This window comes from Salvelinus fontinalis, chromosome 12, assembly GCF_029448725.1.
Source record: "Salvelinus fontinalis isolate EN_2023a chromosome 12, ASM2944872v1, whole genome shotgun sequence".
NCBI lineage: Eukaryota > Metazoa > Chordata > Actinopteri > Salmoniformes > Salmonidae > Salvelinus > Salvelinus fontinalis.
Window position 1 is genome coordinate 6,485,573 of NC_074676.1, and position 19,857 is coordinate 6,505,429.

Consider the following 19,857-nt stretch of genomic DNA (forward strand, 5'->3'; position numbering starts at 1 on the left):
GGGCACCATTTTTTTTATGGGACCTATGCGATTTCTTTTAATGGGCCTAATAGCAAATACATGGAATTTAACGGTAAAGAAAACCAGCCACGTCGCGGACCCCGATGTCTTGCTCCCAGACAAACTGAACAACTTCTTTGCTCACTTTGAGGACAATACAGTGCCACTAACATGGCACGCTACCAAATCCTGCGGGCATTCCTTCACCGCAGCCAACGTGAGTAAAACATTTAAATGTGTTAACCCTCGCAAGGCTGCCGGCCCAGACGGCATCCCTAGCCACGTCCTCAGAGCATGCGCAGATCAGCTGGCTGGTGTGTTTACGGACATATTCAATCAATCCCTATCCCAGTCTGCTGTTCTCACATGCTTCAAGATTGCCACCAGTGTTCCTGTTCCCAAGAAAGCTAAGGTAACTGAGCTAAACGACTATGACCCCGTAGCACTCTCTTCCGCCACCATGAAGTGCTTTGAGAGACTAGTCAAGGATCATATCACATCCACCCTACCTGACATCCTAGACCCACTCCAATTTGCTTACCGCCCCAATAGGTCCACAGACAACGCAATTGCAATCACACTGCACACTGCCCTAACCCATCTGGACAAGAGGAATACCTATGTAAGAATGTTGTTCATCGACTACAGCGCAGAATTTAACACCATATTACCCTCCGGACTCAACATTAAGCTCGAGACCCTGGGTCTCGACCTCGCCCTGTGCAATTGGGTCCTGGACTTTCTGACAGGACGCCCCCAGGTGGCGAGGGTAGGAAACAACAACTCCACCCCGCTGATCCTCAACACTGGGGCCCCACCATGGTGCGTTCTGAGCCCTCTCCTGTACTCCCTGTTCACCCTTTGACTGCGTGGCCATGCACGCCTCCAACTCAATCATCAAGTTTGCAGACGACACTTCAGTGGTAGGCTTGATTACCAACAACGACGAGACGGCCTACAGGGAGGAGGTGAGGTCCCTCGGAGTGTGGTGTCAGGAAAATAACCTCACACTCAACGTCAACAAAACAAAGGAGCTGATCGTGGACTTCAGGAAACAGCAGAGGGAGCACCCCCTATCCACATCAACGGGACAGTAGTGGAGAAGGTGGAAAGTTTTAAATTCCTCGGCGTACACATCACGGACAAACTGAAATGGTCCAACCACACAGACAGCGTGGTGAAGAAGGTGCAACAGCGCCTCTTCAACCTCAGGAGGCTGAAGAAATTTGGCTTGTCACCAAAAACACTCACAAACTTTTACAGATGCAGAATCGAGAGCATCCTGTCAGGCTGTATCACCGCCTGGTACGTTAACTGCTCCGCCCACAACCGTGAGGCTCTCCAGAAGGTAGTGAGGTCTGCACAACGCATCACCGGGGGCAAACTACCTGCCCTCCAGGACACCTACACCACTCAATGTCACAGGAAGGCCAAAAAGATTATCAAGGACAACAACCACCCGAGCCACTGCCTGTTCACTCCGCTATCATCCAGAAGGTGAGATCAGTGCAGGTGCATCAAAGCTGGGACCGAGAGACTGAAAAACAAGGCCATCAGACTGTTAAACAGCCATCACTAACATTGAGTGGCTGCTGCCAATATACTGACTCAAATCTCTAGCCACTTTAATAATAAAAAATTGGATGTAATAAATGTATCACTAGTCACTTTAAACAATGCCACTTTACATAATGTTTACATACCCTACATTACTCATCTCATATGTATATACTGTACTCTATACCATCTACTACATCTTGCCTATGCCGTTTGGCCATCGCTCATCCATATATTTATATGTACATATTCTTATTCATTCCTTTACACTTGTGTGTATAAGGTAGTTGTTGTGAAATTGTTAGATTACTTGTTAGATATTACTGCATGGTAGGAACTAGAAGCACAAGCATTTCATTACACTCACATTAACATCTGCTTACCATGTGTATGTGACCAATACAATTTGATTTGATTTGATTTACGGTACCGGTCAAAAGTTTGGACACCTACTCATTCCAGGGTTTTTCTTTATTTTAATTTTTTCTACATTGTATAATAATAGTGAAGACATCAAAACTATTAAATAACATGATTCCATATGTGTTGTAACCAAAAAAGTGTTAAACAAATCAAAATATATTTTAGATTCTTTAAAGTACCCACCCTTTGCCTTGATGACAAATTTGCACACTCTTGGCATTCTCTCAACCCGGTGACTACCTCATAAAGCTGGTTGAGAGAATGCCAAGGGTGTGCAAAACTGTCATCAAGGCAAAGTTGGCTACTTTGAAGGATCTAAAATAAAAAATATACTTTGATTAGTTTAACACTTTTTTGGTTACTACATGATTCTATATGTGTTATTTCATAGTTGTGATGTCTTCACTAATATTCTACAATGTAGAAAATAGTAAAACATTAAGAAAAACCCTTGAGGTAGGTGTGTACAAACTTTTGACTAGTACTGTATATTACCTTTTAATTTGGCATGAACACAACCAGCCATTATGTTATCTTATTGTCAAAACAAATCACTTCAAACAGTAGCCTACCTGAGCATGGTCATCCACCCCCCAAAAATCCAGCATCCAAATAGTGCACTGCTGAAATAGTGCATTTTGCACATGACAAAGTCAACAAGCACTGCAAATTGTGTAGGCTGCAATTATCTTTTGCACAAAATATTAATCATTATGAAGGATTAATAAATTGAAAACAATATAGACTATTGGTAACTATTGGTTTTAACCTGAATTATATTTATGATTACAAAACTCCTTGGTCATCTATAACATAACCATTCTTTTTTTCTAATTCAATGGTCAGGACACCTGCACTGATGTGTTCTAGTCTAAAACACCATGATACAAATTAAACAATTTTCTCTGAGATAAAATCCTCCTGAGCAAAACCACAGCTATTAAATCATTTACAGTTCAATTTAATGTATTTTCACTTGCAAAGTGCTTACAACAAACTGATAGCCACGGAACTATGAAATTCGAAGACCTCTTTTTCACACCATAGACCCTGAAATTGAATTCCATATCATCACAAATACCATCAGTTATAAACATGTCCAAAACATTAAGGGCCGGTTTTATAGACACAGCTAAAGCCTATAGTTCTGGACTAAAAAGCATTCTCAATGGAGATTCTCAGGCAAACCAGCCCTTACAGTACAGCAATCATTGATCTAGTCCAGTATGGATTTCTGGTTATTACGACAATAGTTAGTTAGAAAATAGTCAGATTTAGTTCTGGGTATCCAGATAAGTTACAAGGGATAAGCTACAAGTAAATAACAGTTTTCACTTGGATGTGTGTGCTCCAAAATGTTATTGTAAGCAATAAGGTCATTACAATGAGCCTTCAGATTTTGATACCAAGGGAGCCCAGGAAAACATTCATGTGCATCCCAAATTTCACCCCATTTGCTAGTACACTGGTCAAGTAGTAGTGCACTATATAGGGAATAGGTTGCCTTCTGGGACAAATTCTTAAGCTCTTCTGTAGTTGTCATACCTCCTGTTCATCCGTGTGTGACCTATCTGTACAACCATTCGTATGCTTTGCTTGGTGGTGAATTACAAATGACACTACTGCCATCTGGTGGATACATCTGGTTAGTGTTCTTTGAAAATGCATATTTTGAAACCTCGCTTCCTTCCTTTGAGTAAAGAATAGCTTTTATTAGTGTAGGTGAATGCTACGAGGTGGAAACCTTGCTTTCACCTATCCAATCAGGTTAGTTGGATCAGTGAAGGCTACAGCCCCAATCACTGTAATGCCCTTCTTCATAAGTGCTCTCCCCACACTTCCGATCTTCAAATCCCCACCCCTCCCTCAAAAGGAACACACCCAGGTGACCACACACAGGGTACTTGTTGGTTTTTGACAGATGACATTTAATTTCGCCAGGCATCTGACATTAGATCTGCTACAGTACAGTCTCAGCCATTTTAGGGAATGACATCTACAGCAAAACTCCAGAGGGGAACCCAGGACTGGTTTGAATGACATACAGCTTCATTCAACCAAACAATTAAATAAAATGAGAGCAGGGTTGCATCTGAAAATGGCACCCTATTCCCTTTATAGTGCACAACTTCTGAACAGCATCCATGGGTCCTGGTCAAATGTAGTGCACTATGCAATAGGGTGCCATTTTGGACGCAGGACAGGAAACAAAACAAGCTGACTCAAGGCCAGAGAGAGGGGTTCTGATCAAAAGAGATGAGTGCTGTTAGAACGCCGTCTCCCAATTCTGGTCCATTTGTTTCCCTTTTGGAGCGAAATGTGATGATCAACAAAACAAACCTTCAGTTTATTTCTTCGTATAATACTGTTTATATATACACACACATATTGTGTTGGCTGCTGCTCCTACTACTTTAACATTCAATAGTCCCAGCAGACAGTGGATCCGATGCATCCTTTGACAGTTCGTTCAGCTCACACCAATCACAAATAGGCCAGTTGAAATGTACAGCAAAACTGACACAAACATGATAAACCACCGTACATAGGGGTCTTCCCAGACCAGGATCGGGAGAGCTTTACAGTACAGGCACAGATAAAAAGGCTACTCTCTTCCTCACACTTTAGACTCTTATATAAAGTATGTAACTACGGTTACCAGGTGTATCTCACCTGGAGTCCAGAACAGAAGCCCTCTATGGGTCAAAGGTGAGCAAACAACTTAGCAGCAAGGGCATTAGGTTAGTTATTAACTTATTAGGAGGGAATAGCATCAAGTGGAAAATCATACATTTCTAAATGATGAGTAGTGGACGAGTGAAGAGAGTCAGTGTATCCTCAAAGAGACGTTGTTTTTGCACATAGAGAGTAAGTCAAGGACTAAGTGTAAAGACTAAGGAAGCAGAGGTGACTGACTGAAGGGGTTTTGCTAGTGGCTACAAGAGTAGTGTTAGTTAATGTACAGTATCCAGTTCACAGGTAAAGTACAAGAGAAGTTTCATGATTTGGTCACCCATGGAAAGCGGGTGCTGAATTCAAAGCAAAAGAACATCATACCGAGCGACTTAAGGGGGTGTCAGTTCACGTAAAGCCACGTTGATATCAGGTAAGGGACAGCAGGGTTGAGGACAGTGGTTCTGCTGTGCCACTGGAGAACCAGGTCCGGGTCTTGAAGGCCTGTGACAAAGCCCGGTCTTTACCTTCCTCTCATCTAATTTCAACACCACTCCCCCAGCACAGAAAAACACTCAAGATCTGCCTCTGTGTGTGTGTGTGTGTGTGTGTGTGTGTGTGTGTGGGCTCAATACTTGATACGAGCGGAGCCGGAAAGATGTCGATGAAGCAAAAATAGGATTTATTCTGCACAGGCCAGTGCTACGGCCACACAGGTTAGACTAGATACATTTAGCTAGGGAGACATTTTCTAGGGATGAATCTACAGTATCTCACTCTGGAAAACGACTACAGCTACTTTTGCTGAGATAAGATTCCATTCTTGCGGACTGTTGTCTTGGTTACAGTATGTGGGGGCTGGGGGTGGTTTCCAAGGCTACGGGTCAGAGGTCAAAGTGCTAGTCAGCAGCATCCCAGGTTTAGGGTCACGGTGGGAGGTCACGGCCATGTTCAGTTACTGGCCACATCATCAGCTGTGTCCGCCGTCGTGTCTAAGGTGCTGTCGAGTCCGCCCCGGGCACGCCAGATCTTCACTGTTCGATCACTATCAAATTACAGAGCAGAAAAACTGTGTTACTGCAATGGCTGTATCCAGGCTATTGTGTGTTACTGCAATGGCTATATCCAGGCTATTGTGTGTGTTTGTGTCTGCCTGTCATCATGTCTGTGTGGTTCTGTGACTCACTCAGATGCTGTGAAGAGGTGGCTGCTATTGGTGGAGATGCCGTTGATGGGGCTCTCGTGGCCCTTGAGTTCCCCAAGGGCCCCCAGTGTGTCTGCGTGCCACAGCTTTAGCACCCCTCCTCTACAGCCGCTCAGCAGGGCCGGAGAGCCAGGCACCACACCCAGGGCACACACCCAATCACGATGGGCGTTGGGCACTTGCTGTTAAGACATAGATAACATAGTACATACAGACTTTGTTTTCCATTCAAATATTTTGCAGGTTAGCAGTGTTTTCCAAACAACTTCCCAGTTAAAATACCCGGCACCGTCTCCCCAAAAGCATGATTCACCAAAATAGTTTGTAAGTATTAGGTATTTTTATTACATTTTTTAGGGGGTAGATCAGCTTTAATACTGCAGATAGATTGTAGCTTCCATCAATGTAATTGTCTGCATAATTTCCAATCCCCCATATACTTTGGGGTAAATATATTATATACAGTACCAGTAAAAAGTTTGGACACATCTACTCATTTGTCACGATCGTGTGGATGATTGACGGACCAAAACGCAGCTTTAGGAAAATAAGCCATCTCCTTTTATTAACGAAGAAGGCAAACGAAACAAAAACACTTAAACACTAAACAAAACAAGAAAACGATCGTGAAGCTAAACAACGATGTGCACACACTGGCTACAAACGTATCACATAGACAACTACTCACAACAAATGAAAGCCTATGGCTACCCTAAATAAGGCTCCCAATCAGAGACAACCGAAATCAGCTGTCTCTAATTGGGAACTCATTCAGGCAACCATAGACTCTCCTAGACAACTAAACATACATAGACAACGCTAGACACATGTACTCAACACAAACCCATATACTACACCCAACAACCCCTTTACCATAGAAACACCCAAAACCAACAAAACACAAACATTCCCCATGTCACACCCTGACCTAACTAAAATAATAAAGAAAACAAAGAATACTAAGGCCAGGGCGTGACATAACCCCCCCCTTAAGGCGCGAACTCCAGGCGCACCATTACACAGTCTAGGGGAGGGTCTGGGTGGGCTTCCATCCACGGTGGCGGCTCCGGCTCTGGTCGTGGTCCCCACGTCACCACAGTCCCTAACCGCCTCCTTAGCTTCCTCCAAATGACCCCCCTCCACATTAACCCCACTGCATTAAGGGGCAGTTCCGGACTAAGGGGCAGCTCCGAACTAAGGGGCAGTACCAGGGTAAGGGGCAGTACCAGGGTCAGCTCCGAACTAAGGGGCAGTACCAGGGTAAGGGACAGCACCAGGATAAGGGGCAGCTCCGGACTGAGGAACGGCAGCTCCGGACTGAGGAACGCCAGCTCCGGACTGAGGGACGGCCCATGGCTGGCTGACGGATCTGGCTGCTCATGGCTAGCTGACGGATCTGGCTGCTCATGGCTAGCTGACGGATCTGGCTGCTCATGGCTAGCTGACGGATCTGGCTGCTCATGGCTGGCTGACGGATCTGGCTGCTCATGGCTGGCTGACGGATCTGGCTGCTCATGGCTGGCTGACGGATCTGGCTGCTCATGGCTGGCTGACGGATCTGGCTGCTCATGGCTAGCTGACGGATCTGGCTGCTCATGGCTGGCTGACGGATCTGGCTGCTCATGGCTGGCTGACGGATCTGGCTGCTCATGGCTGGCTGACGGATCTGGCTGCTCATGGCTGGCTGACGGATCTGGCTGCTCATGGCTGGCTGACGGATCTGGCTGCTCATGGCTGGCTGACGGATCTGGCTGCTCATGGCTGGCTGACGGATCTGGCTGCTCATGGCTGGCTGACGGATCTGGCTGCTCATGGCTGGCTGACGGCTCTGGCAGATCCTGTCTGGTTGGCGGCTCTGGCAGATCCTGTCTGGTTGGCGGCTCTGGCAGATCCTGTCTGGTTGGCGGCTCTGGCAGATCCTGTCTGGTTGGCGGCTCTGGCAGATCCTGTCTGGTTGGCGGCTCTGGCAGATCCTGTCTGGTTGGCGGCTCTGGCAGATCCTGTCTGGTTGGCGGCTCTGGCAGATCCTGTCTGGTTGGCGGCTCTGGCAGATCCTGTCTGGTTGGCGGCTCTGGCAGATCCTGTCTGGTTGGCGGCTCTGGCAGATCCTGTCTGGTTGGCGGCTCTGGCAGATCCTGTCTGGTTGGCGGCTCTGGCAGATCCTGTCTGGTTGGCGGCTCTGGCAGATCCTGTCTGGCTGGCGGCTCTGGCAGCTCCTGTCTGGCGGGCGGCTCTGGCAGCTCCTGTCTGGCGGGCGGCTCTGTAGGCTCATGGCAGACGGGCGGCGTTGCAGGCTCATGGCAGACGGGCGGCTTTGCAGGCTCATGGCAGACGGATGGCTCAGACGGCGCTGGGGAGACGGATGGCTCAGATGGCGCTGGGGAGACGGATGGCTCAGATGGCGCTGGGGAGACGGATGGCTCAGATGGCGCTGGGGAGACGGATGGCTCAGATGGCGCTTGGCAGACGGGCAGTTCAGGCATCGCTATGCAGACGGCAGACTCCTGCCGGCTGAGGCGCACTGTAGACCTGGAGCGTGGTGCCGGGACTGGTGGTACCGGGCTGGGGACACGCATCTCAGGGCTAGTGCGGGGAGCAGCAACAGGACGCACAGGACTCTGGGGACACACAGGAGGCTTGGTGCGTGGTTTTAGGCACTGGTGGTAAAGGGCTGGAGACACGCACCATATGGCTAGTGCGTGGAGGAGGCACTGGTGGTACTGGGTTAGGGCGGAGAGGTGGCGCCGGAAATACCGGACCGTGCAGGCGTACTGGCTCCCTTGAGCGCCGAGCCTGCCCAACCTTACCTGGTTGTATGCTCCCCGTCGCCTGACCAGTGCGGGGAGATGGAATAACCCGCACCAGCCTATGTAGGCGAACCGGGGACACCATGCGTAAGGCTGGTGCCATGTACGCCGGCCCGAGGAGACGCACTGGTGACCAGATGCGTTGGGCCGGCTTCATGACATACGGCTCAACGCTCAGTCTAGCCCGGCCGATACGTGGAGCTGAAATGTACCGAACCGGGCTATGCACACGTACAGGAGACACCGTGCGCTCTACTGCGTAACACGGTGTCTGCCCGTACTCTCACTCTCCATGGTAAGTACAGGGAGTAGGCGCAGGTTTCCTACCTGACTTCGCCACACTCCCTTTAAGGCCCCACCCAAGAAATTTTTGGGTTGTACTCACGGGCTTCCAGCCTTGTCTCCGTGCTGCCTCCTCATATCGCCTCCTCTCGGCTTTAGCTGCCTCCAGCTCTTCACGAGGAAGGCGATATTCTCCCGGTTGTGCCCACGGCCCCTTACCATCCAGTATCTCCTCCCATGTCCACGAATCCTGTGTAGGTGGGTCCTGTTGCCGCTTTCCATGCCGCTTGGTCCTGTAATGGTGAGTAGTTCTGTCACGATCGTGTGGATGATTGACGGACCAAAACGCAGCTTTAGGAAAATAAGCCATCTCCTTTTATTAACGAAGAAGGCAAACGAAACAAAAACACTTAAACACTAAACAAAACAAGAAAACGATCGTGAAGCTAAACAACGATGTGCACACACTGGCTACAAACGTATCACATAGACAACTACTCACAACAAATGAAAGCCTATGGCTACCCTAAATAAGGCTCCCAATCAGAGACAACCGAAATCAGCTGTCTCTAATTGGGAACTCATTCAGGCAACCATAGACTCTCCTAGACAACTAAACATACATAGACAACGCTAGACACATGTACTCAACACAAACCCATATACTACACCCAACAACCCCTTTACCATAGAAACACCCAAAACCAACAAAACACAAACATTCCCCATGTCACACCCTGACCTAACTAAAATAATAAAGAAAACAAAGAATACTAAGGCCAGGGCGTGACATAACCCCCCCCTTAAGGCGCGAACTCCAGGCGCACCATTACACAGTCTAGGGGAGGGTCTGGGTGGGCTTCCATCCACGGTGGCGGCTCCGGCTCTGGTCGTGGTCCCCACGTCACCACAGTCCCTAACCGCCTCCTTAGCTTCCTCCAAATGACCCCCCTCCACATTAACCCCACTGCATTAAGGGGCAGTTCCGGACTAAGGGGCAGCTCCGAACTAAGGGGCAGTACCAGGGTAAGGGGCAGTACCAGGGTCAGCTCCGAACTAAGGGGCAGTACCAGGGTAAGGGACAGCACCAGGATAAGGGGCAGCACCAGGATAAGGGGCAGCTCCGGACTGAGGAACGGCAGCTCCGGACTGAGGAACGCCAGCTCCGGACTGAGGGACGGCCCATGGCTGGCTGACGGATCTGGCTGCTCATGGCTAGCTGACGGATCTGGCTGCTCATGGCTAGCTGACGGATCTGGCTGCTCATGGCTAGCTGACGGATCTGGCTGCTCATGGCTGGCTGACGGATCTGGCTGCTCATGGCTGGCTGACGGATCTGGCTGCTCATGGCTAGCTGACGGATCTGGCTGCTCATGGCTAGCTGACGGATCTGGCTGCTCATGGCTGGCTGACGGATCTGGCTGCTCATGGCTGGCTGACGGATCTGGCTGCTCATGGCTGGCTGACGGATCTGGCTGCTCATGGCTGGCTGACGGATCTGGCTGCTCATGGCTGGCTGACGGATCTGGCTGCTCATGGCTGGCTGACGGATCTGGCTGCTCATGGCTGGCTGACGGATCTGGCTGCTCATGGCTGGCTGACGGATCTGGCTGCTCATGGCTGGCTGACGGATCTGGCTGCTCATGGCTGGCTGACGGCTCTGGCAGATCCTGTCTGGTTGGCGGCTCTGGCAGATCCTGTCTGGTTGGCGGCTCTGGCAGATCCTGTCTGGTTGGCGGCTCTGGCAGATCCTGTCTGGTTGGCGGCTCTGGCAGATCCTGTCTGGTTGGCGGCTCTGGCAGATCCTGTCTGGTTGGCGGCTCTGGCAGATCCTGTCTGGTTGGCGGCTCTGGCAGATCCTGTCTGGTTGGCGGCTCTGGCAGATCCTGTCTGGTTGGCGGCTCTGGCAGATCCTGTCTGGTTGGCGGCTCTGGCAGATCCTGTCTGGTTGGCGGCTCTGGCAGATCCTGTCTGGTTGGCGGCTCTGGCAGATCCTGTCTGGTTGGCGGCTCTGGCAGCTCCTGTCTGGCGGGCGGCTCTGGCAGCTCCTGTCTGGCGGGCGGCTCTGGCAGCTCCTGTCTGGCGGGCGGCTCTGGCAGCTCCTGTCTGGCGGGCGGCTCTGTAGGCTCATGGCAGACGGGCGGCGTTGCAGGCTCATGGCAGACGGGCGGCTTTGCAGGCTCATGGCAGACGGATGGCTCAGACGGCGCTGGGGAGACGGATGGCTCAGATGGCGCTGGGGAGACGGATGGCTCAGATGGCGCTGGGGAGACGGATGGCTCAGATGGCGCTGGGGAGACGGATGGCTCAGATGGCGCTTGGCAGACGGGCAGTTCAGGCATCGCTATGCAGACGGCAGACTCCTGCCGGCTGAGGCGCACTGTAGACCTGGAGCGTGGTGCCGGGACTGGTGGTACCGGGCTGGGGACACGCATCTCAGGGCTAGTGCGGGGAGCAGCAACAGGACGCACAGGACTCTGGGGACACACAGGAGGCTTGGTGCGTGGTTTTAGGCACTGGTGGTAAAGGGCTGGAGACACGCACCATATGGCTAGTGCGTGGAGGAGGCACTGGTGGTACTGGGTTAGGGCGGAGAGGTGGCGCCGGAAATACCGGACCGTGCAGGCGTACTGGCTCCCTTGAGCGCCGAGCCTGCCCAACCTTACCTGGTTGTATGCTCCCCGTCGCCTGACCAGTGCGGGGAGATGGAATAACCCGCACCAGCCTATGTAGGCGAACCGGGGACACCATGCGTAAGGCTGGTGCCATGTACGCCGGCCCGAGGAGACGCACTGGTGACCAGATGCGTTGGGCCGGCTTCATGACATACGGCTCAACGCTCAGTCTAGCCCGGCCGATACGTGGAGCTGAAATGTACCGAACCGGGCTATGCACACGTACAGGAGACACCGTGCGCTCTACTGCGTAACACGGTGTCTGCCCGTACTCTCACTCTCCATGGTAAGTACAGGGAGTAGGCGCAGGTTTCCTACCTGACTTCGCCACACTCCCTTTAAGGCCCCACCCAAGAAATTTTTGGGTTGTACTCACGGGCTTCCAGCCTTGTCTCCGTGCTGCCTCCTCATATCGCCTCCTCTCGGCTTTAGCTGCCTCCAGCTCTTCACGAGGAAGGCGATATTCTCCCGGTTGTGCCCACGGCCCCTTACCATCCAGTATCTCCTCCCATGTCCACGAATCCTGTGTAGGTGGGTCCTGTTGCCGCTTTCCATGCCGCTTGGTCCTGTAATGGTGAGTAGTTCTGTCACGATCGTGTGGATGATTGACGGACCAAAACGCAGCTTTAGGAAAATAAGCCATCTCCTTTTATTAACGAAGAAGGCAAACGAAACAAAAACACTTAAACACTAAACAAAACAAGAAAACGATCGTGAAGCTAAACAACGATGTGCACACACTGGCTACAAACGTATCACATAGACAACTACTCACAACAAATGAAAGCCTATGGCTACCCTAAATAAGGCTCCCAATCAGAGACAACCGAAATCAGCTGTCTCTAATTGGGAACTCATTCAGGCAACCATAGACTCTCCTAGACAACTAAACATACATAGACAACGCTAGACACATGTACTCAACACAAACCCATATACTACACCCAACAACCCCTTTACCATAGAAACACCCAAAACCAACAAAACACAAACATTCCCCATGTCACACCCTGACCTAACTAAAATAATAAAGAAAACAAAGAATACTAAGGCCAGGGCGTGACATCATTCAAGAGTTTCTTTATTTTTTTTTACTATTTTCTACATTGTAGAATAATAGTGAAGACAACAACACTATGAAATAACACACATAACCAAAAAAGTGTTAAACACTTTTATTTTAGATTTTACAAATATATTTTAGATTTCTCAAAGTAGCCACCCTTCGCCTTGATGACAGCTTTGCACATTCTTGGCATTCTCTCAACCAGGAATGCTGGAATGCTTTTCACCTGGAATGCTTTTCCAACATTCTTAAAGGAGTTCCCACATATGCTGAGCACCCGTCCAGACGCTGTTCTTGTTTTGTTTCATGTCCGTTTTCCATTAAATGTTCACTCCTTGTACTTGCTTCTCGTCTCCAGCGTCGGACGTTATAGAATGCTCTTGTAGCCATGTTGGTTAAGTGTGCCTTGAATTCTAAATACATCAGACAGTGTCACCAGCAAAGCACCCCCACACCATCACACCTCCTCCTCAATACTTCATGGTGGGAACCACACATGCTGAGATAATCCATTCACCTACTCTGCGTCTCACTAAGACAAGGCGGTTGGACCCAAAAATCTCAAACTTGGACTCACCAGACCAAAGGACAGATTTTTACCGGTCTAATGTCTATTTCTTGTGTTTCTTGGCCCAAGCAAGTCTCCTCGTCTTATTGGTGTACTTTAGTAGTGTTTTCTTTGCAGCAATTCGACCATGAAGGCCTGATTTACGCAGTCTCCTCTGAACAGTTGATGTTGAGATGTGTCTGTTACTTGAACTCTGGGAAGCATTTATGTGGGCTGCAATTTCTGAGGCTGGTAACTCTAATTAACTTATCCTCTGCAGCAGAGGTAACTCTGGGTCTTCCTGTGGCGGTCCTCATGAGCGCCAGTTTCATGATAGCGCTTGATGGTTTTTGAGACTGCACTTGAAGAAACTTTGAAAGTTCTTGAAATTTTCCGGATTGACTGACCTTCATGTTTTAACCTGTTGGGGATGGGGGCGCTGTTTAGACTATTTATGCTAATGTGGCTAATTTTTTAAACGGCTTCCCACAAAATCCTTGATCGTACAATATGCATATTATTATTATTATTGGATAGAAAACAGTCTATAGTTTCTATAGGAGTTGAAATTTTGTCTCTAAGTGGAACAGAGCCCATTCTACAGCAATTTCCCTGACATGGAGTCAGATTTGAGAAATGTTGGCCACTTTTCTGAAGTCAGTTAAAAGGGCACTGTCGTTGCTATGACTATACGGACACTTCTTACGTCTTCCCCTGGATGCCTTTACGTGATGACGATTCCAACGGGCTCGATTGCGCGTTCACAGGCCCTACAAATGAAAAAACTCTGAAGCTAGTCATTCTTTGGGAGCTGCGTAACGCGCGTGGAAGACACCGACCCTCTCCTGTTCCAAGCGTTAGTTTAGCCTGTTATATTTCTCCGGTCATCTTTTCACTCGTTATAGGAGTTACAAACATCACAAAGTAGTTAATTTAAAGCGTTTTATAGCAATTTATATCCGTTTAGTGCGATTTTGGGACATTTATTTTTGCAACGATGTGAAAAGTTGGGCACGCTTTTCAGTTCATCCCGAACGTAGTTGACATTTCCACATGGCAAGAGGACAGCTTTCCACCAAAAGACGATTTCTCCCAAGAAAGGATCCTTTGCCCAAGATACTGATGGAAGAACAGCTCAAGGTAGGACATTTTTATTATGATAAATCGTGTTTCTGTCGAAACATTTTAGTGGCTTAGGACGCCATGTTTTTTGACGTAGCTTCGCTTGGCGCAAACTGTATTGAAAAGTAAGGATAAATTAAAAAATGTAATAACGCAATTGTATTAAGAATTAAATTGTCTATCAATCCCTGTCCACCCTATATTTTTTAGTCACGTTTATGAGTATTTATGTATAAGAGTAGATCACTGTCTAAGTGGCGCAAGGACATTTTGTGACCAGCTGAGCTACATTTCACATTGTCTAACCATGATTTTGGTGGCTAAATATAAACATTTTCGATCAAACTGTATATGCATGTTGTAATGTGATGTTACAGGAGTGTCATCGGAAGAATTCTGAGAAGGTTAGTGAAAAAATTAATATCTTTTGGCGATGTTGACTTTTATCGCTCACTTTGGCTAGAATCAATGCTGGGCTGCTAATTGCTATGTGCTAAGCTAATATAACGATTTATTGTGTTTTCGCTGTAAGACACTTAGAAAATCTGAAATATTGTCTGTATTCACAGGATCTGTGTCTTTCGATTCGTGTATGCTGTGTATTTTTACGAAATGTTTGATGATTAGTAGTTAGGTAAACACGTTGCTCATTGTAATTATTCTAGTCCATTTGTGATGGTGGGTGCAATTGTAAACTATGCCATATACCTGAAATATGCACTTTTTTCTAACAAAACCTATCCCATACCATAAATATGTTATCAGACTGTCATCTAATGAGTTTTTTTGTTGGTTAGGGGCTATAAATATCTTAGTTTAGCCGAATTGGTGATGGCTACTGGTGTTGGTGGACAAATAAAAGATGGTGGATTATGCTAATGTGTTTTTAGGTAATAGATGTACATCTTTACATATTGTGTCTTCCCTGTAAAACATTTTAAAAATCGGAAATGTTGACTGGATTCATAAGATCTGTGTCTTTCATTAGCTGTATTGGACTTTAATGTGTGAAAGTTAAATATTTTTAAAAAATATTTTTTTTGAATTTCGCGGCACTGGTTTTTCAGTGGGGGGGGGGGGGGGTGTGCCGCTAGCGCCACGCTGATCCTAGACAGGTTAAAGTAACGTCTTTTCTCTTTGCTTATTTGAGCTGTTATTGCCATAATAATCAAGAGAGAGTTGTAAACGGACGTTACCTCATTAACCCTCATTAACCCGACTTAAAACGGTCCCACAAACGGCGGCGCGGGCTCAGCTTCCTCAGCGTTCCCCTGGGAGGGTCGTTGCGGAACCAGCAGGGGAAGGAGTTTTCCATAAGGGAGGTGTCTGGGTGTCTTTGACTGAGCACAGATGAAGCAGGAAGAGACGTAAACCTGGACGTCCCTAGCCTAGGTAGGCCACCAGTACTTCTCAGTTAGGCAGGCGATGGTACGGCCTATCCCAGGATGACCCAACACAGGCGCCGTGTGCGCCCAGGAAAGGAGACGGTGCCGCACACCTGTGGGCACTTAGGCGAGGTTCTCCGGGCACTGTGCAGGTGCGGGTTCCGTACGCAGGGCCTGCCGTATGGCGGCGTCCACGTCCCTCGGGAGGGCTGCGCCAGACAATAGGTCAATGGCACAGTCCCAGGGGCAATGGGGAGGCAGGCATGTAGCCTGGGTCTTTGAGAAAACCCGGTGCAGATCCTGGTGCTCCTCAGGGAAATCCACTTGAGGTGCACAGTCTGGACTGTGCAGTGGTGTTGACAGACACCGCGAGACACCTCCCCTGGCACTCCTGCAACCAACCCAGCAGTCTTCTCTCGGACCAAGAAATAACGGGGTTATGCAAACTCAACCAGGGGAGACCTAAAACAAGGGGGTGCGTGGGGGTGTTTATAATCAAGAAAGTGATCTGTTCTGAATGAGTGTCATGGGTCACCCATGACACTCATTCAGAACAGATCACTCTGAAACAGAAACAGTAATGTGATGTACGAGCCCTGCCCCTATCGGACGATTATCCAGGGCTCGAACTGGAATGGGTGACTGTAGGGGAACCAAAGGAATGCGTAATGCAGTGGTCAGTGCGCTATCTAAGAGATTCCCGGCAGCTCCGGAATCAATCAGAGCTAACAGGAGTGAAGGGCTAGGGTACTCAGGGAATTTAATTGGAAAACACACTGGTTGATTTGACAGACAAGGAAAGGAGACCTTGCCTCCTACCTGAGTTGGTGCAGGGGAATTCCCTGGCTTGTCACCTCCTCGCCTCCTAGTGGATAGAGAGCAGGTCGGGGAGAAATTACCCCTTTATCCACAATAGAAGCAGAGACCCAGATTCCTCCTTCTCCTATGCTCTGCCTCGGGCAAACATGCCGAGCCCACCTCCATTGGCTCTGGCCACGGAGCAGGGTAGCCATGGGCTCTGAATTCCGCGCAGGTCTTCTTTGGGACTGCAGGACGTTGTCCAACCGGATCACCATGCTGATGAGCTGGTTGAATGACAGGTTGTCATCACGGCTGGCTAACTCCAGCTGTACCTCCTTCCGCAGTCCGCTGCGGAAAACGGTGACCAGAGCCAACTCGTTCCATTCGGTGGAGGCTGCGATGGTCCGGAACTCCAGGGCGAACTCCGAGGGGGTCCTAGATCCCTGGCGTAGTCGGAGATGACGCTCAACCTCCTCTCGGCCCTCCACAGGATTATCAAACACCGAGGGGAAGAGGAGGGTGAAGCGCTCGTAGGATTCGACCTTGGGTCCGCCCGTCTCCCAGACCGCGGCACCCCAGTCCAGAGCCCGTCCGGTCAGCGCCAAGATGACGGTTGCAACCCTGTCTCTTCCTGAAACAGCCCCGGCGTAGAGAGCGAGGTACAGATCGCATTGTAGAAGGAACCCCTTGCATCTTGCTGGTGCACCATCATAGCGCTCCGGGAGGGACAGGGGAATACCACAGACCGGCTCAGAGGGAATGGAGGTAGGTTGTGGTGTGGGAACTGGTACCGGGAACAGTACTGGAGACTGGAGGGACTGCACACTCCCCTCCAAGCGCAGGATGGTTGCCAGCACACTGTCCATGGTGATACCGAGTCTGGAGAGACAGTCCTCGTGGTGCTATACTGTCTCTACAATGGTCGCCAGCTTGGCCTTTCCTGCTGTCTCCATTTTGCGGGTCGGTTATTCTGTCACGCTGGTATAAAGGATTTGGAGACAAGCTCAGGAATACACAATATGGGTTTTTAATACACTCAAGACAAACACGTATACAAAAACACTGGGCTGTACCCAAACAAAAGAGCGAGGGTAAACCTTGTTGAACGACACGGGACGATACCCGTAACACACAATATATATATAGCACGCAGCATAACAGCTGCACCAACCCCTAGGTGCTCACACGACCAACGGACATGGGAACAGAGGGCGCAGATATAACATACTAATCAGGGGAAATGGGAACCAGGTGTGTGTAATCAGACAAGACAGTCCGGTGTTGATGATAATGAACCCTGTTCAGTGAAGCCTAGAAAGCCAGTGACGTAGACCTCCGGAACAGGTGAATAGAATGAGCAGCAGTACCGGGGGGATCCGTGACAAGTACTTTTAACAAGGCACACCTGTGAATTGAAATGCATTCCAGGTGACTACCTCATGAAGCTGGTTGAGAGAATGCCAAGGGTGTGCAAAGCTGTCATCAAGGCAAAGGGTGGCTACTTTGAAGAATATCAAATATAAAACATATTTTGATTAGTTTAACACTTTTTTGGTTACTACATGATTCCATATGTGTTATTTCATACTGTTGATGTCTTCACTATTATTCTACAATGTAGAAAATAGTAAAAATTAAGAAAACCCTGGAGTGAGTAGGTGTGTTCAAACTTTTGACTGGTACTGTGTATACAGTGGGGCAAAAAAGTATTTAGTCAGCCACCAATTGTGCAAGTTCTCCCACTTAAAAAGATGAGAGAGGCCTGTAATTTTCATCACTTCAACTATGACAGACAAAATGAGAAAAAGAAATCCAGAAAATCACATTGTAGGATTTTTTATGAATTTATTTGCAAATTATGGTGGAAAATAAGTATTTGGTCACCTACAAACAAGCAAGATTTCTGGCTCTCACAGACCTGTAACTTCTTCTTTAAGAGGCTTCTCTGTCCTCCACTCGTTACCTGTATTAATGGCACCTGTTTGAACTTGTTATCAGTATAAAAGACACCTGTCCACAACCTCAAACAGTCACACTCCAAACTCCACTATGGCCAAGACCAAAGAGCTGTCAAAGGACACCAGAAACAAAATTGTAGACCTGCACCAGGCTGGGAAGACTGAATCTGCAATAGGTAAGCAGCTTGGTTTGAAGAAATCAACTGTGGGAGCAATTATTAGGAAATGGAAGACATACAAGACCACTAATAATCTCCCTCGATCTGGGGCGCCACGCAAGATCTCACCCCGTGGGGTCAAAATGATCACAAGAACGGTGAGCAAAAATCCCAGAACCACACGGGGGGACCTAGTGGATGACCTGCAGTGAGCTGGGACCAAAGTAACAAAGCCTACCATCAGTAACACACTACGCCGCCAGGGACTCAAATCCTGCAGTGTCAGACGTGTTCCCCTGCTTAAGCCAGTACATGTCCAGGCCCGTCTGAAGTTTGCTAGAGAGCATTTGGATGATCCAGAAGACGATTGGGAGAATGTCATATGGTCAGATAAAACTAAAATATAATTTTTGGTAAAAACTCAACTCGTCGTGTTTGGAGGACAAAGAATGCTGAGTTGCATCCAAAGAACACCATACCTACTGTGAAGCATGGGGGTGGAAACATCATGCTTTGGGGCTGTTTTTCAGCAAAGGGACCAGGACGACTGATCCGTGTAAAGGAAAGAATGAATGGGGCCATGTATCGTGAGATTTTGAGTGAAAACCTCTTCCATCAGCAAGGGCATTGAAGATGAAACGTGGCTGGGTCTTTCAGCATGACAATGATCCCAAACACACCGCCTGGGCAACAAAGGAGTGGCTTCGTAAGAAGCATTTCAAGGTCCTGGAGTGGCCTAGCCAGTCTCCAGATCTCAACCCCATAGAAAATCTTTGGAGGGAGTTGAAAGTCCGTGTTGCCCAGCAACAGCCCCAAAACATCACTGCTCTAGAGGAGATCTGCATGGAGGAATGGGCCAAAATACCAGCAACAGTGTGTGAAAACCTTGTGAAGACTTACAGAAAACGTTTGACCTCTGTCATTGCCAACAAAGGGTATATAACAAAGTATTGAGATAAACTTTTGTTATTGACCAAATACTTATTTTCCACCATAATTTGCAAATAAATTCATTAAAAATCCTACAATGTGATTTTCTGGATTTTTTTTCTCATTTTGTCTGTCATAGTTGAAGTGTACCTATGATGAACATTACAGGCCTCTCTCATCTTTTTAAGTGGGAGAACTTGCACAATTGGTGGCTGACTAAATACTTTTTTGCCCCACTGTACATTTCTTTTAAAAATATATTTTCCTTT

General features: G+C 48.3%; 1 protein-coding gene across 7 annotated transcripts in view; it reads right to left on the reverse strand.

Annotated features, from left to right (window-relative positions):
• Nucleotides 1–3,884: 3,884 nt before the first annotated feature.
• Nucleotides 3,885–19,857, reverse strand: part of LOC129866706 (kinesin-like protein KIF21A) — a 69,819-nt gene continuing 53,846 nt past the window's right edge. For 6 of the 7 annotated variants that reach the window (XM_055939536.1, XM_055939532.1, XM_055939531.1 and 3 more), the window contains 2 exons: nucleotides 5,840–6,039; nucleotides 3,885–5,698 (listed from right to left, as the gene is read on the reverse strand). In XM_055939536.1, the coding sequence (XP_055795511.1) occupies nucleotides 5,605–5,698; nucleotides 5,840–6,039 (294 nt within the window). In that variant the 3' untranslated portion in view covers nucleotides 3,885–5,604. Of the gene's footprint in view, nucleotides 5,699–5,839; nucleotides 6,040–11,025; nucleotides 12,188–19,857 lie in introns of those variants that run through there. The other variant, XM_055939535.1, reaches the window with a different exon arrangement.